Genomic DNA, 27,325 nt, shown 5'->3' with positions numbered 1-27,325 from the left:
CGGATGGGTGGCCAGCAGGGTGGAGCCAGAGCACCGGCGTCCATCTGTCATCCCCGTGGCGCTCTCACAAAGTGACACCCTGTTGGCGATGGCCTCAGCCGTCCTCCTAAGAGAGCCGAGGGCACCGAAGATAGAGTTCGACCTGCGCTGACATTTTAAAGACTGCTCATGTTGGACTGATGTTTGCTTGGAGCTGATATCTACTATCTTTGTGTGTGTGTGTGTGGCGTATTTTGTTTTAGAGCAATGAAACACCCCAAAATGACACAGATTAAGTGGTTCCTCCAGAGCTGTATTTCTGGCCATGGTGTAAACACCTCGGAAAATTAATGACAAACCAGCGAGCAAGACTAATAAAATCAAAGTGTTCCCTCGTGGCATTTGATTGCAGGTTTAACAGACTGTTGAGTAAATTCCTCCCACTGCCCGGGAATGATTTCTTTGGTCAGACATTGACGCCGTGATAATTTACCCATACACCTCTATCATTACCAGAGGTGAGCACTGCCTGGCTGCTCATCGATTCAGACGTCAAACATAAGCCCGCGTATTGACAATGCCAGGGCTGACCCTGGCTTTCTATATGTTTTTGAAACCCCGATTTGAACTCCACTTTCACCGTCGTCGTTTGGACAAAGCGGCGCTTGGAGCAGACTTTCACAATGCTCCGACCTGACGGGCGACAGACCGAAGCACAAAAAAACCCAACAACGAAGCAAACGGCTCCCTTCTGAAAGCATGAAGCTGGGTTATTCCACCGCTTTTGCCCTCTGTGACATCTTTGCGGAGCATGCTTGCGTACGCTTCTGTGAGATAAGAAGATATTACACTGAGGCATTGGGGGTACAGAATAGAGACGATGTAACAGTTTCACATTTCTAAATGTATTCGAACTGACCCTGAACTTAAGCTCAAGCCTGGAGGCAATGGGGACAAGAAGAAGTACCATTGAGACTGAGCCTGCTACAGTATGTGGCAACTATTCACTAGCCCAGTGCAGCGATCAGAGCCCCCCCTTCTTTCAACATTTCTGATAATAAAATAATAGTGTCACCTTTCATGGATAAAAGCAGCATGCTTTGCCATTAAACGTGTCTGGTTCTGTCTTTGTTGTACTGGATTTAATTGAGCTCTAGCTGGTGTAGTAACACATTTATGCCTTTAGTGTAATGCATATCGCAATGATGGCCTCTGGAGATCGCTCCTCTCACAGATATTAAATCAAATAAGGCATTAAATGCATGCAAACTAGCCACATTTCTTCAAGTCAAAGAGGCTGTCCTTTACGAAAAGACACCGCATCACAACACATCAGCCCTTATCAATTATCTATGAGCACAATACTGAGCCCCTCCCCCTCTGGGGCCGCCATAGTCACCTCTGACCTCCTAATTGCAATGTTAATTGAACCATTCATGATCGGATCAATTCAGTAGCGGCTACTTTAATGCCCCGACTAAAGACGCTGATATTGGCTTTTCACAATTATGTAAAAAAACGTTGGCGATGCACTGACTTTGACCCGCAGCACCAACAGCATGTTGACGTTATAGTTCTGAATGCTATCGCATATATGGTGCACACAGTCATGCCTCCTTCAGGATGACCTTTAATAACTTGATCCCTTAATTTAATCAATCTGGCGCCGTCATCGGGTTGAAATGAAAATTTGTCTGATACTTTGTTTAAAGACCGAATACTTGCAAAAATGGCATTCCTTGTTAAAGTGTCTTATCAGCATGAAATACATATTAAATCTATGGTTGTTCCTTCGTAGCGAAAGAAAGTGTGTTTCCAGCTAAAGTGCTAGGAATTAGTTTTTTTTTTTTAAACTGTGGCAAACAGAATGATACTCGACTAAGAGTCGGGTAAGAGCGCTATTCTGCAATGAGAGAAACTCACGTAATGTCCCCAGTTTCAATTACGACGCTGTTTTGGAACTAACAATTGTCTTGGAGCAAATTCAACCCTTCAGGCTAACAAAAGCACTGAATCCCTTGATGTTTGCACATGCAAACTGCCAGATCTCAAGTCACAGTGAACATACAGCAGCTTCACTGTTGGCAACACTATAATTTACCACTAGCTTCAAAACCCAGATGCCAGTAAAACCCCATCTACCTGCAGGTTTAACACTGGATAAGGGCACGAACCTTGTCTCCTTTCAACCTCTTCTCCTCTATCTCATTTGCCTAAACGGTGATGTGTCACTCCCCTCCACACACGTTGACTCTGTCTCATCTGAGCTGACACAGACCAAAGACCTTTCTTTTTTTATTCCCCCCCCCACCAGCTCAGGCAAACTGTGCGTGGGAAAAAAAAAAAAAAGCGAGGGGAAAAGAGCTTGTCGTTTTACATATCTATTTTTGCCAAAGAGGCAGGCGGGCAGGCAGTCTGGAATGTCAATGTTTGGCTCAGCGGCCTCTGACTGATGTGAGATCACAGTGACGGCTGCACACAGCGGTACACACACACACACACACACACACACACACACACACACACACACACACACACACACAGACTTTGCCAGTGGGTGAGGTAGCAGGGTGCAACCAGAGACAGCTTAGATAAGACCAGGTCACCCAGGTAGAGGAAAGCATGCTGCACAGACAGACACACACACACACACACACACACACACACACACACACACACACACACACAAATAGAGTCTGCCCAGCTCTAAGCTCTAAACAAAAATGTAGCTCTCAAAACAGGGCTCTTCGGAGCTACCGCAAATGTGCTGTGAGTCTTTAAATAATGAGAGGAGTCTCTGAGACTCTTCCTTCTGTCTACCCTTTAACCTATTCACTATTGAAAGCTAATCTTTGTCTGATCTGCACTCATGATTCAAAAGCAGGGGTCTAACTGTATCAGCTTTAGCCGAACACCGGAGTCAATGATAAAGACAACTCTGGCATTTTAAACCGTAGAAGGTCAGCACTATCTCATTCTCTCTCTCTCTCTCTCTCTCTCTCTCTCTCTCTCTCTCTCTCTCTCTCTCTCTCTCTCTCTCTCTGCCCCAATTCACTTAAATTCAAATCTGCCTTTTTAGTCTGACAGGAGAAACTAAGTGTTGTTACAGCAGCCATTCGATTTCCTACTAAAAAAAACAACTCCTGAATTAATACCTCAAAGCACGGCTCAGGGCTGCAGTATTATGAGGAGACAAGCTATGATTAAACAGAATAAGTGAAATAACTGCGTCATCTGGAGTAACATTATAAATATCACTTGTATTCTAACGTTTCATTTAGTTAATTAAACTGCCCTCCCTCTGCAGACATACAGGATGAAATACACACAAACACAACTGCAACACATTGCCTCTTGCCTGTTTTCACAGTCTGCTGCTCTCTGTTAAGAAGAGGCTGTCAAAGAGACAGAGAGAGAGAGAGAGAGAGGGGGGGGGGGGGGGGGGGGGGGGGGTTGAGAAAGAGAGGTAGTAAAAAGGAATAAAATGGGAGGAAGATATCAAGAGGAGGGGGAACGGGAAGATGAAGAGTACCGGAGTGGCAAGACAGTAAGACAAAGCGGACAAGGGGTAAAGAGAATGTGGTGCATGCAGAGCTGTTTGTTACAATGTGTGAGGATGAATGTGTGTGTGTGTGTGTGTGTGTGTGTGTGTGTGTGTGTGTGTGTGTGTGTGTGTGTGTGTGTGTGTGTGTGTGTGTGTGCGTTGCAGGACTACTGTATGCTTGAGGGCCAAAGCTTCTCTCGTAACAATAGAAAAGATAAGGAAAAGAAATTGGAGGGCAGTTTCCAAGGGATGCTTTAGGATAAAGATTGAAGGTTAAGGTGAAAATTAGGATTACTGCAGGCTTAGGGTGGTGGGATGTAGTTTAAGCACAGTTTTTTTTTTTTTTTTTGCTGTGAGCAGCCTGCGACACATGACATTGAATTAAATGCAAAAGTAAAAACACAAAATGAAGAATACTTACCTTTCAAAGCCATACAATTTCCAAAGAAAGGTCCAAAGTATAAACTGGATTGCTCTGACAAGTCCTCCGCTGTTTTGATAATAATAATGCCATCCATTAATTGTCTCGCCTTTTTGAAAGATAAAGACTTTCAAAAGATTAATCTAATACATTTTCCTGACAAGTGACCTTTCCCTGCTGTGGAAAATAATGATAATCATCTTCAGAAGAAACTAGAGAGTTTGGTTGCTTACCCCCATAAATGTCGCCGGACAGAATAACAGAATCCCCCGTCACTATAATACAATACAGTTCAACAGCACCACGGGCTGCAGCTTCCAGAATGATCATACAGTTGAATCGACGCCTCTATAAAACAGTCTCAATAAAAACGGGACGTTCATTAAGGCCGGATTTATTGCAGGGCTTTTGTCTTAGACTGCATTGGTTTCAGCTAGCTGTGCCTAATAAACTGGCAACTGAGTTCATTTGTAAAGTATTAAGAACATACACAATACATTTTTGGTAAGAGATTTTAAATGAAATACTGGAATTCCGAATTACAAAGCAGCAGTTACTGTATATCGGCATCCCCATTAATGCACATGTAAAGGTTAACCCAATAGGATGCTTTGCTACTTCCAGGATTAACAACATTGTTTTATGTTTGCCTTCTGGGTTTTAAGTTAGTGTGTTGCTGCCTCTCAAACTATATGCCTGCCTGCCTGCCTGTCTGTCTGTCTGTCTGCCTGCCTGTCTGTCTGGCTGACAGCAGGAGACATCTTCCCTTAGCCAAGCCATCTGACTCCAGTCTGCAACGCTTAAACAAGCTTGACTGGAAATGAGTGCAGACAAAACGGGATTGTCTGGCCCGGCTCGATCAATTAGGACAGAGGGAGCAGCACAGAGGAAGGCAGAGAAAGCATGCGGTGCGGCGCGGCTTTCAGCATCCTCAGAATTTGTATAAAATGTTAAGTGCATTTTAGAGAGCGTGCCAGACAAAACATTAATCTCAGATGAAACCTAATCCCTCTAACGGGAACCATCATCTGACCCCAAAGGGCCCCCACACACCTCACCATGTAGGAGTCAAGATCTCGACTGCAGTTGGACTTGGAAAAACAAGATATTTCTCTCTCAAATTCTTCTTTATATGATAAACTATGGAGATTCAGGGGAGGAATCTTAGCCAAGTGACCACGTCTCTTGTTTATCGCAAGTCTATATCATCGAAGGAGATTGGGAAGAAGAATATAAATGAGATACAATCACATGCAGAGAAAGGTTGCTTTGAAATATGAATACAGATGCTACAATACCATTTTTTTCCCCCTTCCAAACACTGGGAAGTCATTGATCTGTCTTTGCTTCACTTTCTCCCCAGATATGTTGTTCACAAGTGTGTTTTGGAAGCCTTGGAGACGAATGATATTGGATGCGGGGACTTCGTCATCATTGAGGGTTGAGTAAATTGAAACCAAGGGTGAAAGAGAGAAGAGAGGAGGCAGAGAGGAGGCAGTTTTTGTCCTGCGGTGCTGTGATCAATCTTCTACCCCAGCATTTTGTTACAACATGCAGCAAAACTCCTATCCATCCATACCCTCCGCTGTTTGGAATTTGGATTGAGGGGATTTGAGAGGCGAGGTGATCTATATTCAGATTGAATGAGCTGAAATGTAAGGTTTTCTGTTTCCCCCATAAGCAGTTTTACATATAAATATATTAACTCTACACAGCTACCAAGATAAATAAGCTCAAATATCAGCTGGATCTGAGAGACCATTAAACATGGCACATTTCTCACTGTCTCCCTCTGTTCATGGGACCAAGGTAAAAACAAAACTATGAATATGGATGCACATTATTTGAACCCATTGGAAACCATTTGACTTTTTAAATATGAAAAGGGAGCCATTTCAATTTTCGGCATGACAGAATACGTGACCTTCAGGAGCTGCAACAGCCCCCTGATGCAGCAGCGTCGACGACGGCAAAGGGTGTAATCCACACACACAGTGTGTCTGTAAGAAGTGGACGTGGTCATTGTGACTTCGCCCATCGGTTAGTGGACTGCCGTGAGTTTGGCCATTTGGCCGTCGCCATCTTGACTTTTTTTTTTTTGCAACCGGTGAAAGGAAGTTACCACATCTGGAATGCGGAGGAGCGACGTAGAGGCGCTGCACACGACTCTGGTAGCGGCAGCGGCCTGGCAATCAGAAAGCGGCCATCTTTATTGCATGAACTCCTGCTGAGATGCAACAATGTGTCCAGAATGAGGGGGCCGACGGGATGTATGGTGATTGATAAAGGAGTGCAGGAGCAGGGAGACGTCACACAGATTATGAGGTTATTATCTCTGAGAGTGAACATTGTCTATGAGTCTGATTAGAGGCTGTAAATATAGAGGAATCAAGAGCTTCCCTTGATTTGGAAAAGGGCTTTTTACTGGATACAGCTCAGTGCATACAAAGCATCGTAAAACTTTTGTTTCTGATTTGTCAGAACTAATGTTCTGTGGCTTGAACATATAGTGTCATATGTGTAAACCGGTCTACATTAGGTTAGCAATTGTGATTAGTTTCACATATTGAGGCATACAGCTTATTAATTAAATACTGGTATCAGCCGATACCCAAGGCCCAGGTATGGCTATTAGTATCGGGACTGAAACAGTTGGATCGGTGCAACCTTATTTTTATGTTTCTGTAAAACCTGACAGCAGTGAAGTAAAATTAAATCAGGTGGGAACTAAAACCTGACATTAAGATATTCTTAAACCAGTTCCACTAACCCTTACAGACTCACAGAAGTGGTTCCTGCTAAGTTTTCAAGGACTCAGGACTGTCCCACTGTGACATCAGCAAGAGTTATGCACCCTTTCTGTAATCCACAATTCTGCAAGACCCACAATGCATAGCGCTGTGGGGTTAGACCAGGGACCAAGGGCTGCCCTGATGGCCAAGGAGTTAAGGCGACGTCTATAAATCGCAGTGTTCCTGATTCAGGTCCAGAAGGGGGCCGTTGATGATTCCCTAACCCCGTCATCTCTCTACAGACTACTATCTAGTAAAAGTATAAAATGGCCCCCCAAAAAACAAAACTAGGAGCATAAAAAAACAACATTACAAGCTGTCAAATAGAGTTTTCATTCCAAGATAACGAGAGCTGTGTGTTTTTGTCTTATGGTGGCGTGATGGTGAGGTTTAAACACGTTGACTTGGTTCAAAAGAACCATTTTCCTTTTAACAGGGAGCGAGCATGTCATTTAATTTTACGATGAGTATGATTATTATTTTACGGTCCAAAGTAATGTCTCAATCAAAGTTTTGTGATTTCATAAAGTGGTGTCTCATTCCTCTTACAGTAAACCTTACACTCTCCTTTATTTCATGCATTTTTGTTATATATTTGGATGGCTTTGGTGGGTTTTTTTGCCTCTTATATGGCTTAAAAATATGAAAGGACATATACAATTGTTGATTGATAACATAGGAAGCATTTATATAAAGTGATATGTGCCTAACGTCGACAAATGACCTAATCAAAAGTACTTTCTTGTAGTTCTACTACTAATAATGCATTTTCCATTCTAGCTTGTCACTTCCTTGACTCCATTGATCAGACAAGGTATATCAAATGTCAACTTTGTGTTGATTAATCTCTGTTTGGAACCTTTTTGTTTTCCATTTGAAAGTGTCAGGTTGGATTTTCGTCAATGGCTCTTTCCGAGCTCACAGACATGTCTATGCCCAAACAATACAACAGATGATGATGCATTCTGCTCTATTTTGACAAGAGAATACAATACACCATATGTACTGTAGACTGAGAGTTACATCACACTGTGTGTGTGTGTGTGTGTGTGTGTGTGTGTGTGTGCCCATCTTCCCTTGGTTTTCTATCAGACCACAGAGAGTGTGACAAATGGATGTGTCAGATCTTGATGGAGCGCTGTGATTGCTCCGCTAGCACAAAGCTATTACAAGACTATAGACAGCTCCAAAGAAAAAAGATCCTGTTTCAATCAACCCCACATAATCTGGGAGACAAAGAACGATGTTCAACCGTTGATAGAAAGAGTTGGGCTCTCATCCCGGAGGAAGATCATTTTTCTAATGCACAGTTTAAATCTGGAAGTATTTCAGAAAGCTGAAATCAGATTTGTGTACAATTTCACCTGGAAATGAAATCACAAATGTTCTTGTCTAGAGCTGCTTCAGAGACACTGAGTAGGGGACATGTTTCTTAGACCTATTTGTGGTTCACAACTCACCACGGCTGAAGATATTGTCAACCGGGTTTTAAAGATTAATATAAAAAACAGAGCTTGCAATGCATTTTGCCAATGGTACCTTTAGAAATAATGAACTATTTCCATTTGCCTTCCGTCATTCAGTGCTTTTTCCAGAATGTTACTGTTTACATAAAACCATAAAGCCTTACACAATACTTTCCACCAAAAACTTAAACAAATACAATTTCCAAGATATGTAAGATTTCTAGAACCTGGAATATTAATGATTATAGTTAAATCGCCCAACACCACACTGAAACTATTTCTCCACTCAGACATCTCAAATGTCAGAGATGTTATGAAGACGGCGTGTCATTCAGTGGGATTACGCCTGTCGGGGCTTAAAGGCATTAAAATAATTTGAAACGAAAAGACTGATTTTCAAAAGGCTTTATTACAAGGTCGAAATAACAGAGCAGAACGCCTCCGCTCATCTGCAGTCACGTGATCGTGTGTGCGACTAGCATTATGGGCACAATGTAGCATCGACAGGACAAAACAATAAACACATTGTGCTATAATTCCTGGTTGAATCTCTCGCCAGCGACACCGTTTTTTTTTTTAAGTCTCTGAAGTAAATTACAACCAACGCCGTAAATACCTCCACTAACACGTCCGTGTTTCCTGCTTATAGGTTAGTCAAGCACCTGCCTGGGTGTGACCAAGATGTACGGCCTTTTTTAGGGGCTGTGATCAGCCTGCCGGCACTGCCGTTAATTCATTGCTGGTGACTTGCGGAGTTGAGGTTCAGGTATGGAATACAGTAGAAATGCCACAGTGTCACTGTAATGTATTCTTTTTTCTGATGCAAGTCAAGTGAAACAGACAGGAGTAAACAGCCTAGTGGAGATAAAGCGCTGTGACCTTGAACAGGGTTTTTCTCTATCTGGGCAACCTCGTTCTTCTCTGGAGTGCATGTGAGCCATAGTGTGTGTGTGTGTGTGTGTGTGTGCGTGTGCGTGTGCGTGTACAGAGGGATAGCGATGGAAAGAAACAGGTGACAGGTTGAGAATAAACTCCCTGTGCACCTGAATGTGTAGAGTAAGAAACAGAGAAACATCAATGTACAGAATATACTTTATACATACTTTGTATGATGCTGTTGAGTGTGTATCAGCAGATTGTACTCGTATCACAGAGTTCTCCCTGTACAATAACAAACTGTTTAAGAATGCCAAGTTTACCGAATAATGTGATTATTTTGTATATCAGTCCGCCATGATAATAACAGGAAAATAACACTGAAGGATCATAAAAACAAAATCAGAAGTTTTGTCAGGAGTTCCAATTCTTACATGTTTCCATAAAGCAATATCAAAAGCAACAGTTAATCACGGAACAACAGAACACCTTTAAGAGAGTACTTTTACAGCACTATATACATTTGCTATAGATACAAAAATATCAGCATGGAGAGCCATTTTGATCTTGTGAATGTATATGACCAACTATGACTGTCTGAATATAGAACTTCTGATAATGCTTGATAGACTGATGGAGTACAGGTAGAACTGTGTCACTGCTTCTCTAACTATCCTATACAGACATGAATGGACTCCTGGCTTTAACCTTCCCCTGTCCCGCTGTCTTTCTTTCTCGTTTGCCCGTCTCCTTTTGGCTGTGTTTAGAGTTTCCTTCCAGCATTTGTCAGCTCATCTTAAACCAAACACACACACACACACACACACACACACACACACACACACACACACACGTTTTTTTTTTCCCTTCCAGTGCATTGACGTCAATATGCAGCAGAGGTAGGACGAGGGGAGGAGGGGAGGGGATAAGGTTGGTCAAGCTAGAGAAAGGTGGAGGGAATCAGAAGACACAGGGAGAATGAGAAGAAAGACTAGACATACCAAAGCAACTTAAGAGAGAGAGAAAGCTACACTTGTCAATTCCAAATACCAATGTGCATGAACAGCACATGTTACAGAGCGCTTCTCCTACAACAAACTGCTGTAAGAGTAAGTAACCCAAAGGCTCATTTTGGCCTTTGGGTTACTTAAGGCTATTATGCCAATTAAATACAGCTGCTATAATCTGCCAGTGGCTCCATTTGTCATTTCAGTCAAAGTGATCCCTTTTATGTTTTGGGTAATTCTCTTTAATAAAAAAAAATAACAAGGAAAGGATATTTTCAGGGTATTTTAGCGACTATAACAGAAATTTGAGGGGTGAGATTGGTTCAGGTTAGAATATCAGGGTAAGCCAATCAGAGGCAGAGTAGGTTAGTACTGTATAAAGACAGATAGTTCACACAGTATTTCTCAAATAGTACTGAATAGTATCTAGAAGTGTCTCTATTTAGACTGAACTTTTGACCTGTTAGTATTTGAAACATAATGTTCAAGATTTCCAGAGCTTTTTCACTCTTCAAAAGAAACACAAGCCTGTCTGTCTAAACTCTGCCTGCCTTACAGCAACAACACATTCTATTTTTTTTTTCCCTCTACTTCCCATATTCTCGTCTTCAGCTCCTGCATTCAGCAAGGCGCTAATAACCTCCTCACTCTTCCCTCCCTTATTGTCTCCTCTTCTTCCCATTTGCATCCATCCGGCGCCTCGATCCCCCTTCGCTTCCCAACCGTCTTTTCTCAAACTCAGCCACACTGTATTCCTCACATGCTGAGGGGTAAGCCCAAAAAAAAAAAAAAAGCTGTCAGAATATGTTCCGCTGTCAGCGAGAAGCCGAGTGGGAGCGCATTAGATATTGGCCTCGGTGTGTCCCTGACAAGAAACAAGCCAATTAAGGAATCCCCCGGCACTGCTTAAGCCCGGTTATGGCAGAGGTCCCTGAGACGAACACTGGTGTGCTAAATCATCATACCTTTTTTATATTAGAGCCTCCGTGGGGAGAAGTGGAGTGATTCTGGATTATTCCCGTTTTTTTTTTTTCCCCTCCACTTCGCAGCGCTGCCGGCCATCACTCAGCAGCGCGCCTTAGAGAAGTTTATCTGAGCTATGAAGGACACCGAAATACAGATTTTCTTCTCTCCTCCTCCTCCTCTCGTGTTGTCCAGGGCTCACTCTCAAGGCTAATAGTATTAGGGATGCAAGAAGTACTTTGAGATAAGCCTCGGGTCGTGTAGTTGCAATCAATTACTGCGGTTAAATATTGCAATGAAAAGATTACGGATTAGTATTGGGGGGGTGAAGTAAAGAGGCTTGAGAAGGCGTGCAAATGCTTTCTCGGGTGTGAAAGCGGTTGGATGTGTTTTTGATGTTTGGTATATCCAATCAGTCCCCGATATGGCCTCCTATCTTCCTCTGGATCTCCTTCTCTTCCCTCCCTCTTTTCAGCCCTGTCCCTCCCCGCCCAGTACAGCCCCCCCCCCCCCCCAAACTCAAAGCCTGAATCTGGCGGCAATCCTCTGAAAAAATTTCCCCCAAAACTGACAGACCTATTTGTTCAGAGGACTTTACGTCAACTAGTGGCTGCCTGAGCGTCTCCTCATGTTGTATTGGGAGGATGATAAAGAGAGCTGGGTATTTATCGTGGTGCATCATCACTCAATAACACAGCAGGAGGCCGATGGCAGCAGCAACAGTGGCAAAATCATAAATGATCTGGAATCCAAAACTGTGTGAATACTACACTTTGCTTCCCCGAGCCCGTCGCTCACAAATCCATTTGTTTCTATTGCTGCAGCGACTTAAACAATGTGAATTAAGTCGTGTCGTTTTTGTACAACAGTCGAACTCGATGCCATAGAAGAAAATTATTTATGACATATATGATATGCACAATCAGCCGTTGTAACACAAAATACTAACCATTCCCAGTAGGATTCTAATACGTTTTAAGAATACATCGCCACGCAGATTCACTCCATTCTCACTGTGTCATCTCACTCGACACAGTTGCAATTCAAACGTTGCTGCCTTGTCCTGAATGTTGGGGCTTTATGGCGACCATATTGTCATGAGGGTGAGACGCAGTATAGCTTCAGTCCAAGTACGTTTAGCAGAGAGGCCTGGATTCAGCAGTGGCTGACAAAAAAGAAGACACATGTACATTGTTTTTTCTTCAAATTGCTGCATCATATCTACGTTACAGGTGAGAAAGTAGCAGTGTGCTATTTAAGAAAACTCCTTGAAATGTAATCTGCACCCCCTCACCTCTTCACACACACACACACACACACACACACACACACACACACACACACACACACACACACACACACACACACACACACACACACACACACAGAGACAGATGACTTGCTCTGAGCTGAGCACTTGTGAGCTATTGAGGTTGCACAGCCTAATATTTGACTGAGCAGTAAACCATTGTGCTCCCCGCTTACATAACGCTGTGTTTATATGCCCCCGCTAGATTTGACTTATTGGCTGCTTTGGGTTCTCTGACAATAGATAAAAAATAGGATTATCTCCCTTTATGATGGACAACCATCGCTCTTTGTGGTCCAACCTGCCGATGCTCAGTCGCCATTATGATGTCAATGAGTGAAAACAAAGAAGGCAACATTAGGCATTTTTAATCCCTAAAAGCCGTTTCATGTAATTTAATAAATAAACTGTTCCTCTCCCTGCTCCCCACCACCCCATCCCCACCCACCACTGGGAAATGACTCATGCATATTTCAGCAGTGTGTCTGCCCATTCTGAGTGGAGCTTATTGTGGCTGCATGCAGACGCCAAATCAACCCTCTTTTCCTTCTCCTCTCCCCTGTCTCTCCCCTGTCTCTCTCTCTCTCTCTCTCTCTCTCTCTCTCTCTCTCTCTCTCTCGCTCTCTATTCACCCCTCTGACGCTCTGTTCTTCATCACTATTCAGCATTTCAGAACATGGAGGGAAAGACTGAGAATAGAGACACACATCTTTGCCTCGTGAAAACAAACCTCCCTACATCTTTCCCCAACTGAAGAATCAACTTGCCGTTGGCATTCTCAAGGATGCACAATTAGTAACTTTTACTGGAGGAAAACTTTTGCAGAGTCAAAGTCCTTGAAAGACAGGGTACAGAATAGATCAATTACTGTTCAATATGCATAAATCTAAAGAGTAAAAGCTTTGAGGGTGAGTGTGTTTTCTGACTCTGAGGATATTCCCACAGTGAGTAAAGTCATTAACAAACACAACAGTCCGCCGTGCATGGTGTCCCCTTGTGGGCCCGATTTGAAAAGGGTCTATTTACTCTCCGAGCAGAGCAGGTGAAATAATCAAAGGGCACCTTCCACTGAAGGCTGGGCATGACCAAGACGTATGCTCATGTTTACAGTGTGCAAACACCTGTTTTTAAGCGTTCCAGTGAGGCGGAGACGCCCGGGGTGTGGAACTGCAGGGAAATACACTCGCAATGAGGGAGACCAAGCGCAATTATTTAATTGATTGAAGCGTCTCAGTCTTTTCCCTTCATTTGTCCCTTTAATGAAAACCATTCCCAGGCAACTGAGATAATTACACGCAAGGAATTCATAGTCCGGCATTACTAACAAACTACATCGTACCTTTTAACTTTTACCTTATCTACAGCGTCTCTCAAAGATGTGGCATTTGTGAACATTAAATGTTCTTAGCTAGGAAGGGTTGTAAAGAAGTGCTGCTCCCAAGAAATATTAGATTGTGCTTCAAAACAAACCATGTTTCATACAAAACTAAAATCTGTAATGATGCCCATCTAGAATAAAAGGTAAGTAAAGACACTTAGAAGTAAAGAAAAGAGGCGTTCCTTTTAATGTTTTGTTCTGGTCCAAATCAATCCAGTGATAGTTGTCTGTACAACTATGGGTGGAGTGCAATCAGGGTATGCTAATAGCTAATTAAGCATACTATTACAGGTAATAATTTGTCAAAATGTAAACAAATATATATTTTTACTCCGTAACGGATGCAACTTTAAATGTAGCAAAGTGCTATAATGAAGATATACTAAAGTAAATGAAGTTACAGCTAACACTTTATTATAGGGGGACAATTACCATTATTAAAAACTACATAGAAGTAGCCTGACAGTACACAAAGAAAGGACTTTCCACAGTGACAGAAGTTAAAGTTGTGGCTTGTGTCACTTCCACCCCTGCCCCCGGTGTACAATGTGACGGCCATTTATTTTGTTTTTGGCATTGAAGACTTTCCATCCTCTTAACAATAGATTTTACATGTTGGTCATTTGAGCTGAGGCGCTTACCCACAATATGTGACAGTGAGTAAGCAGTTCTGGGGCTTCTGTGTCTCGCTCAAGGGCACTTCAGAAATGTTGGGATTATGCAGAATGGATGAGAGAGAGAGAGAGAGAGAGAGAGAGAGAGAGAGAGAGAGAGAGAGAGAGAGAGAGAGGAGAGAGGGGGAACACACAAATGTAAAGAATGCCACAGTGTGCTGTGTTTTAAAGCTGGCAGGCCACCACTGTGTGGGCTACTTATGGTTAACCTTCCTCTTCTACAAAACCCACTCACCTTCCTCTCTTTACAAGGGTTGTTTACTGGCTTTTGATAATAACTCATCCATAAATATGCACCCCAATTTCCACTTCACCTTCAAAATTCATATCATACGACCAGCTACATTCCCGGCAAACTCATCATCGGGTAATCATGTTGGAGCGGGTGAAATTATTTTAAGATGTGCATTGGGCGGGACTGACTGACAGCGGTTTATATCCGGAACTCGAACCAGTGTGCGAGTCTGATAGGCAGCTACATGGTGCGCTGCTGTATCGGACTGATACCAGGCTGTGTCTAATATGGTGGGGATTGACTTCCTCTTGCTGGCTCCCTGGTAGTGAAGGGGATTTAAACTATTTTACCTCCCCAGATCTTCACACCTTCCCTCAGGCCCTCTCACCTCGATGCCTTAAATATTAATGGCAAATCGGAGGATAGCGGATGAGTGAGGATGGGAGAGGGCTGACAGCTTAATCACGGAGGCAGCAGCCTCCCTCTCTCCTCTTCCCTTAATGCTGTGGGCGGCTGTCAGCACGACCTACATGATGTAATCACCTCCATAACCCTGATATGGGCCACCAAGGGCCTTGCAGGGAGAGATAGAGAGACAGAGAAGGGCTGAGGGGGGACCTTAGGGTTCTTCCAGCAGAGGATCATGTAAAGTCAAGACCCACGGAGACTTTATGTGGAGTTGTAAGGAGAGGGGAGGATGGAGGAAACACCGCATAGCTCAAACAAGAAAGAAACACATGAATTGTGCTTACTGCACATTTAAACACGAGCTAAACTAGAGCAGGAGCTGCTAGAACCGTTGCTGTCTGACTATTCTGTCTGCTTGAGGTCATTTGTCTCGTTTCTATTTTTCTCTTTTACAGTTATTGCCCTTTCTCTTGATACCATTTTTGACTATCGCATTCCCGTGAGATAGATGGAACAGTGAGCTCAAGATGAACCCCTACTTGAAGATTTTGTCACTGGATCTTAAAGATAACGGAGGAAAACGTCAGAGTTCTGGGGACAAATATTCACTTTTTTACATTTTTGTTATTTTGGATGCATACGCTAAAGGTTTTGGCACTACAGAACCCATCATGCTTCGGGTGGCACACTAGCACTACACGCTGTGCTCACACTGTAAACATTGTACAATCAACTGCTGTAAAAAAAAAAACATGATAAACATGATTTTCCTCCTCAAGAGACTTATTTATAAATCTTTATTATGTCATGAGAGATCAAAAACTGATAAGATAGCACACGGATCGTAATTGCACCCACAAGCAGTAACCTCATTGAGTAAAGCACTTGACATTTTGAAAGACACTACATAAAAGAAGATTAAAGCTGCAGGCATTTTCCTGGCAATGAACCACAGATTTGCTACACGTATATTGTGGGGGGGGGGGGGGGGGGGGGGGGGGGGGGGGGGGGGGGAGTTAGATAGCCACCGTCGTGTAATCAGTCTCCATCTTGGATTGGACTGTGCTGTAGTTTATTGGTATGGAGACAAAACCGGAGCAATGGAGGCGAAAAAAACGGAGGTGGAAGTAGGCCAATTCTGCATTTGTTGTTCACTATATAACAAGAGGACAATTTCAATCCCTCAGGTATTCTGAGAGGTTTTGATGCAACATGAAGGTTTTGATCTGAGGATGCTACAGTTTGGTGTCTGCACATCTATATTTCATTGTAATGACACCTTCAGTTTGGCACTTGCTGCAGTTTCAAAAGTTTCGATTTTCAGTCGGACAAGATACTTTTAAAGAGCTCGAGGCATTTACTGCCAGAACAAAATGTGAATACTCTTTTGGGAAATTGACTGACCAAAATACAGAATAAGGTACAGGCCATGCAGCTATTTCTTCACAAGTAACTGAGAAACAAACAGAGGTGAAAGGGAAACTTCAACACTACGTTTTTTGCAACACGCATTTACCTTCGTGAGCATCGGCTGGACTGATGGACTCTATATGCTTTCCTTTGGCTAACATTTAAAGGGTCATTCAAATATTTCTGAGGGCCTAAAGGGACCCAAACATTTGACAGGGAAAGACTGAACAGCATAAGGGAAGCTTCCTTAGAGACCTTGGCTCATTATCTTTCAGTTACAGTATTTCCCGTGTGGACAAAGGGGTCTGAAAAACCCAGGATGTGAATACGAAACAGATCCCTGCTACCCATTCTGACCCGTTGAAATCAATATAATTGATGGCGTTGATGCAGATATGGTCATGCATTTACAATAAGGCGCACTGGAAGGTAAGCTCCTTACCCCGTTTATAGGATACGTCTTCCATCCCAGCTCTCCGAGCACAGACGTTGTATCCAGCAGCACAACTGAAAAGGGAGGAAAAAGAGGAAAAACGCAACCATTAGCAATCTGTCAAAACACAGAAAAAAACTGCTATTTTCACACGGAAATTGAAATATCAGATCATTTAGACGTATTTTTTTTTTTTATATTAGCAGAAATGACTTTCACGCGTGAATATTTATGAGCGTGGCGGCGTATACAGTCGGAGCAACATTTTTTTCCACTTGCGATACAATTTGGGGACTGATGGATTACAGTCAGATTGCTGTCAACAGTCCATTGCCTCCCCTGCTACCCCCTTCACAGCTTTACCCCAATCTCATCAACAACAACAACAACAACAGGCTGTTCTCCTGCCTGTTCAAGAGATACAATCCGATCCGGATCTGTCCTCAACTCTTCTGATTCCCTGAGAATATGTGTTTCATTATGATAATTATCAATCAATATTCTGGTATGGTTTTGAGCTATGTAAATCAGAGCTTTGGTATAGATATTAATATACAGTGGCATTAATATTGGTACAGCATGATATTATTGTCAGTTGAATCTAACCTTGCAGGTAGTGGTAAAAAGCAAAGCACTGGAACTATTGCCATCCTTGACAATACTTTGTCTTGTTCTCAAGGACAGAATATTTAATAATTCAGGAGGTACGCGTCTCTCACGAAGACAAATGATTTACAGTGAAAAGGAGCAGACGTGGCTTCCTGGATTCACCTTTAGTGCGACGCCAATATAATTCCACTTAAATATGCATATCCACAGTTGTGACAACATTAGGGAATAGACAGTAGACACAAATGTTGTATTTTCAAAAATCCATACATATTACATGGAGCCCATCCAGTCACCTTGTCAAATGTGCCAAATGCACAGCGCGTGTGAAAATACAGGTTACGTCCTAATGATGTGTGGCTGCACTGCATCAGGAAGTATGGTAGAGGGAACCGAGTGGTATTCGGGGGCCAGAGCGATAGCTGGCCGGAAAAAAAAAGAAAAAAGTACAACACTAGACTCGAGAGGCTCGAGTCCAAGCCAATCATTTCTCTACACGAGCTATGAGTCATCAGAAACCCGCGGACACAAATCTCATCTTTAAACTTGTCCTTGAGTAGCCGTTGACTTGGATCCTAAATGTCAAGCTGTGAATCCCACATGCTTTATAGTGACAGTGACGTCTGACAGATCGTAGTGTATTCTTCCACTTGGATAGCGACTGAGTTTCAAGTGTCAGTCAGTCAAGACCGTCCACTTAGAGCTCTGTGAGTGGTCCTTGGGGGGGGGGGGGGCTCATTATGCCAACACAAATGTCTATCAGTGGGAATATTTCCTTGATAAATCTGCGTTAACATCACTGCTTTGGGATAGATAGTTCTAACAACTGAATGTAAATCGCTTTCAATTCTTTTTTTTCTTTTTTTTGTATTATCGTTTGCAAATTGACAGTGATATTTTCAAATGAAGTGACATTTGTATCTGTGAATGTACTCAGGCGAGCGTAAAGGAAGAAGGGACACTTCTGATTCCCTCTGTTCCCGAGCTAGGAGCACAGCACGCCTGTGGTGGAGCGTGTTTGACGGACGTCGTCCGAGCATCTGCTCACTGAGCTTTTCGTTGTGCGTGCATGTATGTGTCTGTCACACGCACACACACACACACACACACACACACACACACACACACACACACACACACACACACACAACTAAATGCTCCTCCACCTCCACCCATCTCCCAGAGACCTGGTATGTGACACGCTGCAGCGACGTAGTTTAACACGGGTGCATCGCGACATCCAAGAGTTAAGAAAACCGTCCAGGATACGAGACCCCCCCCCCCCGAGTTGTCAAAAAATAGAGATTGATGCTCACAGCAGCAGTGTGGTTGTGCAGCAGGCGAATGTATAAAAAAAAAAACAACGGCGGACAATTCTTCCTTATCCCGTGATTTGTGAGGTGCTCCAAACACAGCATCTGCTAACTGATTTAAACAAATATTCCTCCAAAGAACTTACCCAGAATGCAATACAACCTGCTGCTATATGAACTTCTGCTGTAGATTCTGCCATAACTCTAATGAAAGAAAGGGGGATACAGGGACTCATGTAACTCTTTCATGGAGTCCCACGTGTCTAACAGTAAAATGAGGAAATTGTTGAAATTCATTATAATTTTTGAATCCATAAAAAAAATATTGAAGGAATGCCTTAAAGCAGAATTATTGAACATTTGACCACTGGGGCAGCGTAACGAGCTGTAAAGAATGACATATCGTCCCTTTATTAATTAATATGCGTGGCAAACTTGTTAGCAAACAGTTGCCTGTTTACACGTACAGTATAGTAAATATGAAGCGACATTGGCATTCTGGACGCCCACTGAGTGTAAGTCCAGTATTCACTCTCTCTCTGTTTCTGGTTTGCACAAAAGCATGAATGAAAATATCTGTGTCTTTAGCTCTCATATACTCATATACTCCTCTATGTTCACCAGCTACTTGATAATTGTGTGCGTCTGCTGTTTGGTGTTTAGTTTATTACAGCTCTGTTGCTGAAAGCAGCTGCCTGCTGGAAATGGGTTGGTGAGATTCGGTGATATTATTATTGAATAAAAAAGTATATCTATGTATCGTAAATGTTAAATCCTTATTTTACTACTTTTTTTGCCCTCTGTCTCATTTCCCCACCAACCAAAGATCCATTGACATATGCAAGGAGAGGTAAAAGCAATGAGCTGCTGAGGTCATGTTAATGGAGCGGGAACTCCTAGTGTCCCGGAGAATGTATTCTAAAAACATAATGGTTCTGGGCGCTTCCTGTAACCTGGGCTGTAAGTAAGCTTTTTAAAAAGGAGAGAGAAATGTGCTTTCCCTTACCTTTAAAAGGCAGCACTGTAGAAATGTTATCTGTAAAAAAAAAAATCCATATTCTGTGTGAATGACTGACAGCCGGGGATTGGTAAAATCAGATTCCCTAAGCAAAAGGGAGGACTCAGGGAAAGAGACAGACTGTGAAAGAGAAGAGAGTGAGACAAGCTCATGCAATAGTTGACAGTTTACTAGTCATATCTAAGGCCTGAGCAATATGCCGTTTGATTAATACCAATTTGAGTAAGGTTTCTGATTAATGTTATCAAATTATGATAATTGACACAAACATGTTACTCCTCCTATTACCTCAGCCTAGGAGGTCCGTCTGTTTGTCAGCAGGATTACAGAAAAACCACTAAACTTGGTAGACGGGTGAAGCGTGGGTCGAAGGAGCGAATCTGAATCCCAAATACACAAAACTTCATTTTTCAAATCCGCTAACATGGCGAGGTAGAGCATTTTTTATTTTTTTTTGCATTGGCAGAGGTCTGCGCTCACCGGGCGACCTTGTCGTTTTTTTTTTTGTTGAGGAAATTTGAATTTCAATCGGTTTCCTATTCGTCAGACCATGTGACATTAACTGCTCATACCTACCCACTTCTTCTTCTACTCCACACAACTCGGAGACATAAAGTTAATTAAATCATGCACTGCAGATGACATGTCACGCTAAAGACTTCACCACAAGCAAACAGCACATTTACTGAAACCCGTTGAGTTATATCAATCTGAGACTGCAGAAGACGGACATCGATTTATGTGAAAACGTAGCAGATGATGACTTAAGATTTTGCTGATTGACGATCGCGTCCAAAACGGCAAAGAGACGCCAACGTGCAGATATGTTCATAGTCTTCGTCCAATCGTGTCCTCTCTGCTTTGCCAGCTTAGTTTAATAATACGTGTGTCTCTGTCTGAGCCATGTCAGTGCCAGGCTGGACGGCTAGCTGGCAATGCACCGGTGTTAATGGACACCATTAGACTACCGTGGACAGGTAAGCACTAAGCGGCGCCGTCTCTGGAGGACGGCCTAATTGCTGAGAATTTTACTCGCTGCTGTGAGCAGCTTCACACTACACTTTGCTATCAACAAAGAACAGCTGATGTACATTAGGAGGCAGTGTGGAGAAGTATCCAAAAGAGGACTTTGCAGCGTTGGGCCAAAAACCCTTTGATTTCAAACTTTAGAAGAGCGAAGAACAACAGTCTGGATGGAGACGTTGTACGAGGCGTTGATTTGAAACAGATGTTGCAAAACTTGTACAACGCAAGAAATTGTGTCCCGGTCTGGCCGACAGACAAAGAAACAGAAATTCAAAATAAAACAGGAAACAAACTAAACCAAAACCAAGGTCGTGTCACACTGTGTGTTGAAGTGCGACAGTACAGAGGTGCCTGATCTGTAACAAAAACACCTCTGGTGTGCTTTGAATTGATATTAGAGATATTACAGATATTACAGCTGTGAACAGAGACTGAAAACTATTTATTGAATTCAAAAACATTACAGACACAAGCTTTTTATATTGCAAAATGTAGTTACAGAGTTTCCAGATAACAGAACAGTGTGTGTGAGAGTGTTCATGTGCACATCTTAGTACACATTTGTGTATGTATGTGTGTGTGTGTGTGTGTGTGTGTGTGTGTGTGTGTGTGTGTGCACTTTTCCTTTACTGTTTGTGCTGGCTAGGTAAATGTCTACTGAGCAGCGCTTGCGCATACATAGCAATCCATCCTCTCTCTCTTTCTCTCTCTCTCTCTCTCTCTCTCTCTATCTCTCTCTCTCTCTCTCGCTCTCTCTTTCTCTCTCTCTCTCTCTCTCTCTCTCTCGCTCTCTCTCTCTCTCTCTCGCTCTCTCTCTCTCTCTCTCTCTCTCTCCATAGACTTATCTTTCAGCGAGGCACCCACAGACCCTGCCTGGAGCTGAGGGTCCTCTGGGACTTCCACTGGTTGGATATAAATAGAACATGAGCTGGCCGACTCATAAATATATGGAGCTACAGTGGAATGATGACATCTCCTGTCTGGCCCGCAGCTTTCTCAGGCCACACAAACACCTCAAAATAACTACAGGCCGCACAAAAGACCCAAAGCCGGTCTCAGCCAGTGTTACATCATGTAAATTAGAATTGGGAACAGTTTGAGTGTTCAGACAAAAGTGATAGCAGCTGTCTACAGGTGTATAGACTATATCTTCACCTCGTTCAAGAAGTCCAACAAAAAAAAAAAAAGGCTCTTTTTGGTGGGTCAGGGTTACGGGTCTCCATAGGACTGTCCTGAAACAAAAAAAACTGAAATATGTTGAAATACAAAAGAAAAATGAATTTAGCGTGGCTCTTAAAACAGCCATTATTGTGGCTGATTATACATCATATGCATTTGCTTCTAGCAGCACATTGGTTTCTTTTGTGGAGAAAGATTTAATAAACATTTTTGATATGCTGTAGATTTTTTTATTTTTTTTCCCCTTGAACTCAAAAAGCCTTACTTCTAAACAAAACCATTTCATTTGCAGGTTCCCTACCCGCCATTTCAGTGCACACAGCAAGTCTAATGACAAACAACAGCATTTTGATGAACAGAGACTTTTGAAAATTGATTTTGGTGAAGATTGCACACTGTCATTTAGTGGTGTAAACAAAGTGCCGGGCTCTCAACAGAGGGGGACGATATGCTGCGTAATGGAAGACTATCCATAGCAAAAGGGAACCTGACAGGCGTGACAAGATTATCAACTCGCTCTTTCCGCTCCGCACCACGATCAAACAATCGACAACCAACCCGTTCGCACTCCTTTGGTCTCACAGCTCGATCAGTGGCCCTCAGCGTCCGACACACAGCGTCTGTAGTGACGCACTGACTCGCTCCGAAGTATAAAAAGCCGCCCAGCATTAGATGGTCAGAGAAACTGCTTAGAGCGTGTGGAATTGTTGGTGGATGGGACAAACAAACACAGGACTTTCACCCACGAGTCCGCCGTTCATGTCCGGCGTGAAACAGCTTTGCCTTAGTTTGTCACGTCAGTCGCTAGAGTCCCACCGACTGATGCTAAAGGGGTACCTAGGGTGTCATCTGCTGTACGTGTTTGTAAATGAGAGATCAGTAAAGGGGAAATTAATACCATTAACGTGTGAATCATCCATTCCGCACTCAAGTACTGCTGCTACAATGTTGAGCATAAGCATGTTGCAGTTGTGGCCTAACGTTGGCAATGAAAACAGGTGTTTTTTTAATCTGCTGTCAAAAGGCAAAACACCTGCAGTGATATCATTGATCAGAGCGCAGCCAGAAGTGCTCACGGAGTGCAACAGCAGTCTTCAATAAGATAAGCTTTAAATCCCCTTTCATATACGGTCCTCCATACGTATGTCACTCGCAAGTAAGAGAACATTTTGTAGCTGCTTTTCGAGGTTTGCATACAGCAATGGACATTTTTTTTTTCTCCATTTTTTAATTCATAAAAATGACATTTAAAAATGAAACAGCATTCACCGAATCATATTTGCCTGACTATTCATGAGCGATAGGAGTTATGGAGTGGATCTTGCTCACCAGGCAGCCGTGAAGCTCACACACACACACACACACACACACACACACACACACACACACACACACACAGCACAACTCGACAACCGCTATCGTAATGCGGGACTGCCGTTGAGGAAGGCAGGAATCATTCGGTCTCTCTGAGGTCTACAGGGGACCTCAGTGTAAACACATTGTATTACATGTAGCAGCATGCGCTTCACTTATTGTAGGGTAGAAACTGAGGGAACTTAAACTTAGATGAAACTACAGTTTACAGCCATTGCTTACTAGTACATGCACAGCCTTGTACATGTAGGAAGTATTCAGAATGAACCCCAAATGCATGAATACTGAAACTGATTACGAACATATCATATGTACACACTGGGGCTTGCGAGTCAAAAAGGTGCAGAGTTCACATTTTTGCTACTGTAGATTGACTGACTGATTGATTTTCCTTGACAGCACACATGCTGGTGACATCTTGTTAATCTATAGCAGTGATGCTCTGCGGGTGGCTCCATTGAGAGCGAAAGCTTTATACGGCCATCCACATGAATACATGCAAAAAAGATATTATTTTGATGATGATTTCATGGATCTTTTTAAGTCTTGCAATCTATATTTGTAAGCAGCCCAAATGGACAGTTCACTCCTATGTGTTACTAACTGGCAACAATCCAGCAGTGTGTCCTTAAGATGCATTAAGATGTCACATGTGGTGCTTTTGATCTTACTCCCATTTCCCAAGGATTGATTGTTTCCTTGAGTTTTCATGCCTGAGGAGAAAAAAAAAAACCCACAATCTGAACAATGTCAGAAGTGTGGAACAAAAACATCTCCCACCGATTTGAGGGGTATATGAGCAATCTTCTGCTCGGCAAAAATTCTACAAGGGCTCAAGAAATCAGGTTATGAAATGAGATTTGTGAATGTTCATTGTAATAAATATAACTGCTGCCAATTTCACAGGGGAGGAAAACGGGCTAATAAGGAACAAAAAAAAAAAAAAGGCTAATAAAAGTAAAGATTATGGGACGAGATCTATTGATGGGGGAAGAGGGCTTGTTCGGACTTGGCAGTGAGTGAGTAGAGATTTGTTAATAACTGTCTGCAATCCCAGCAGGGTTGATGTGAGGGATCATCGGATGTGTTGCTGTGAGCGGAGGCACACAGGCGAGAAGCAAAAGGTGATTGGTTTTTATTGTTCTCCTAACAACTGACATCTCGCCCAATTTTGTCTGTGAAATCCCCCCCGATCTTTAGAGTTCCCGAAAACGGCCCCCGTGTAATGTAGGCCAGCAGGAAAAACAATATGTGTACTTGTTTACCTTTTGACGGTCGCGAGGTGGCTGGATCTCAACGTAAATTGGGTGCAAAAGGTGGAGAAAGACACTTTCATTCATGCCCCTGCGCAATTTAGTCTAATCAATAACCACACAAGCCCAACATTAAATTGCCCTCAACAAGCCACACAGCAGAGCCCTGACATTATGTGGACAAAAAGCAATACATTGAGAAACAAGCGCGGCATGCTGAGAAACATAAATCCCTCAGCCCCTAATGAGACACTCTTCTATATCATCTTTTTTTCTTTTTTTTTTCCCTATTCTGAGCTGCACCACTCTCTGTGGTACACGAGGACCTGGTCCCAGACCAGTCAATATGAGAGACTAAAGTACAATAGAAAGCAGACATCAGTTCAATCATTCAATCTGTGGCGGAGAAAAACACAGAGTGAGGCTGTTATGTAGCAGCTGTCTCGGCGAACATGGAGTAGCATCGCTCTTATTGAACTGAGAGAACAATAAAATATAACCTGGGGGGCAGATCCCGCTGTGTCCCGCACAATCAATAAGACTATTTTAAACCCCACTGATGCTGCAGCTGCGTGTGTGTGCGTGTGTGTGCACCCGGAGCCGCGAAGGAACACACACACACACACACACACACACACACACACACACACACACACACACACAAAGCTTGTGACCATACAGACACACACACGAACACTGAAGCATCAAATAAAAAGACAAGTGGAATGCAGGCTTATGCAAAAGAAGTGCACGTGCAGTACTGTGTGTACAATGCCACTGTACCCACGCCACATACAGACATCATGTGCATTTAAAAGCAAACACAAAGTGCACACACAAGTCCATTTGCACGTGCACGTGCACACGCTCTCACCAATGAGTGCATCCTTAGCTCAGAACCTTTTAATGTGTGTGTGCACAAGACGTGCACTCAAACAGGCGCACGCATATTCTCACTCTGTCACCCACTTAATGATTCAATCTGTGGCTGATCTGTCTTTACTGTCTGCTGTGTCTGTCTGCCCGTGTGTGTGTGTGTGTGTGTGTGTGTGTGTGTAATTCAGAGTGAGTAATTAAAGCGGCCTCAGGTTTGTCACTTCAGCAGCTGATTTCTATAAAAAAACTGTATTTGATTTCATTATCTGTTTCAGTGATACAAACCGAGCCGAGGCAATCCATTGAACTCCACTGGGAAATAACAAACGTTTAATCTGAATCTGGACCCTGTCATGGTGCGGCTATGTGCAAAGTAGCAATTATTAAAGAGTGATAATATATTTTATTTCACAAACAAAACATTGCTGTAGACAAAGTTCTCGATGTTTTTGCGCACCTGCATGCATATGAATGGTGCAGGACCTTTACCAAGTGATAGTTTGCTGCCTTGATGGTTCTTTTTGGGGGGTTTAACCACTTTAGTGGTTCTTGCAGTCTGTCTCAAACAGCGTCCATATCAACGTGTTTCAAGTGAAGGGAAACAAGTTCAGGTGGGAGAGAATCATTAAACTCACCTTGGTTGCCGTTGCTGAAGCGAGTGAGGGAAAATCCAAGAAAGAGTGAAACGAGGACAAATCTGTTTCCAAAACTCATGTCTGCTGCAACATTTATCGCCAGCCTTATACGAGGTACTTCTGGCCGACAGGGAACGTGGTTCAGAGAAAAAAGCGCGGCTGGGTCCTCCTCAAGCACCGATCCACTGGTCCCTTACATTCGGTTCCGGTTGGAGACCACTGCCGGGGGACAGAACATAAGGAGATCCATACCTGCAGGCGGCGGTGGCGCGGAACGGACAGATTTTTTTGGGATAAAGTGGCGAGAATATCTAAAAGTGAAATCTTAATTTTCAGACAGGTGAGAAACACCTACGGCTCGGAATAACTTTGCAGATTTTTCCCCGCGGACTTCAGTCGCTGGTGTTGCATTGTTTCAAAGACACTCTAAACATGTCCACGTCAATCTAGCGCGTCTCCGTAGCGCGCAGAGTCGTGACAGACTTTAGAAATCCTGTCAGCGGCACCAGCAGTGTGGCGCGGACTACCCAAGGCTCCCTGTCTCCAAGCCCCGGTCCGCTGCAGCAGCGCGATGGGGCCGGTGAGCAGAGGAATGGTCGGGATGCAGCGGAGGGGAGCAGCTGAAGCGGCGGCTACAGCGGGAGACTGTGCGCATCTGTGCCGGGTGCTCGGCACTAGAGGGGGTTAGCTGACAAGGCAGCGGCGTGCGTGCGTGCGTGTGCGTGTGTGTTATCTCATTGGTTCAAGCGCAGGGCTTCCCAAATTGTTCCACAAGGACCTCAATATGGTGAAATGGACTTGTGATGAGCCCCATCTGAGAGAACATGCCGTTAGTACCTGTTACTAAAATATGAAGGTTATGATAGCTTCGTTTCTTGTGCTGGTGAATTAAATAACAGCAATGTTTAACTGAACCGTTTGAAATAAATGGCCAATGGGGAAAAAATATGCATTTACTCTAATCTACTGTAAAACTTTGTGTTCTGCAGATTGTTTTACCTGCAGTTAATTAAGGGGAAGGGGTTGGGTGACCGTGGCTAAGTGGAGAGCAGGTTCCATCCCCCCCTCCAGGTTCCATCCCCGGCTCCAGCTAGTCTCATCTCAATGTGTCCTTGAGCAAGACACTTAACCCTAAAATTGCTCCTTG

At 43.2% G+C, this 27,325-nt stretch overlaps 1 protein-coding gene across 1 annotated transcript in view; it reads right to left on the bottom strand.

Annotated features, from left to right (window-relative positions):
• Positions 1-26,674, bottom strand: part of LOC137892440 (ephrin type-A receptor 6-like) — a 137,688-nt gene extending 111,014 nt beyond the window's left edge. Inside the window, exons 1-2 of the mRNA XM_068737559.1 lie at positions 26,179-26,674; positions 16,905-16,969 (exon numbers count right to left, since the gene is read on the bottom strand). Coding sequence (XP_068593660.1) covers positions 16,905-16,969; positions 26,179-26,257 — 144 coding nt within the window. The 5' untranslated portion in view covers positions 26,258-26,674. The remainder of the gene's footprint in view (positions 1-16,904; positions 16,970-26,178) is intronic.
• Positions 26,675-27,325: the final 651 nt, after the last annotated feature.

Source organism: Cebidichthys violaceus, unplaced genomic scaffold (assembly GCF_023349555.1).
Source record: "Cebidichthys violaceus isolate CVI_PGR_0920_01 unplaced genomic scaffold, fCebVio1.0.p SCAF_11, whole genome shotgun sequence".
In the NCBI taxonomy this organism is placed as follows: Eukaryota; Metazoa; Chordata; class Actinopteri; order Perciformes; family Stichaeidae; genus Cebidichthys; species Cebidichthys violaceus.
Note: the sequence above shows the minus strand (reverse complement) of the source record. Positions and strands in the feature narration are given on the sequence as shown.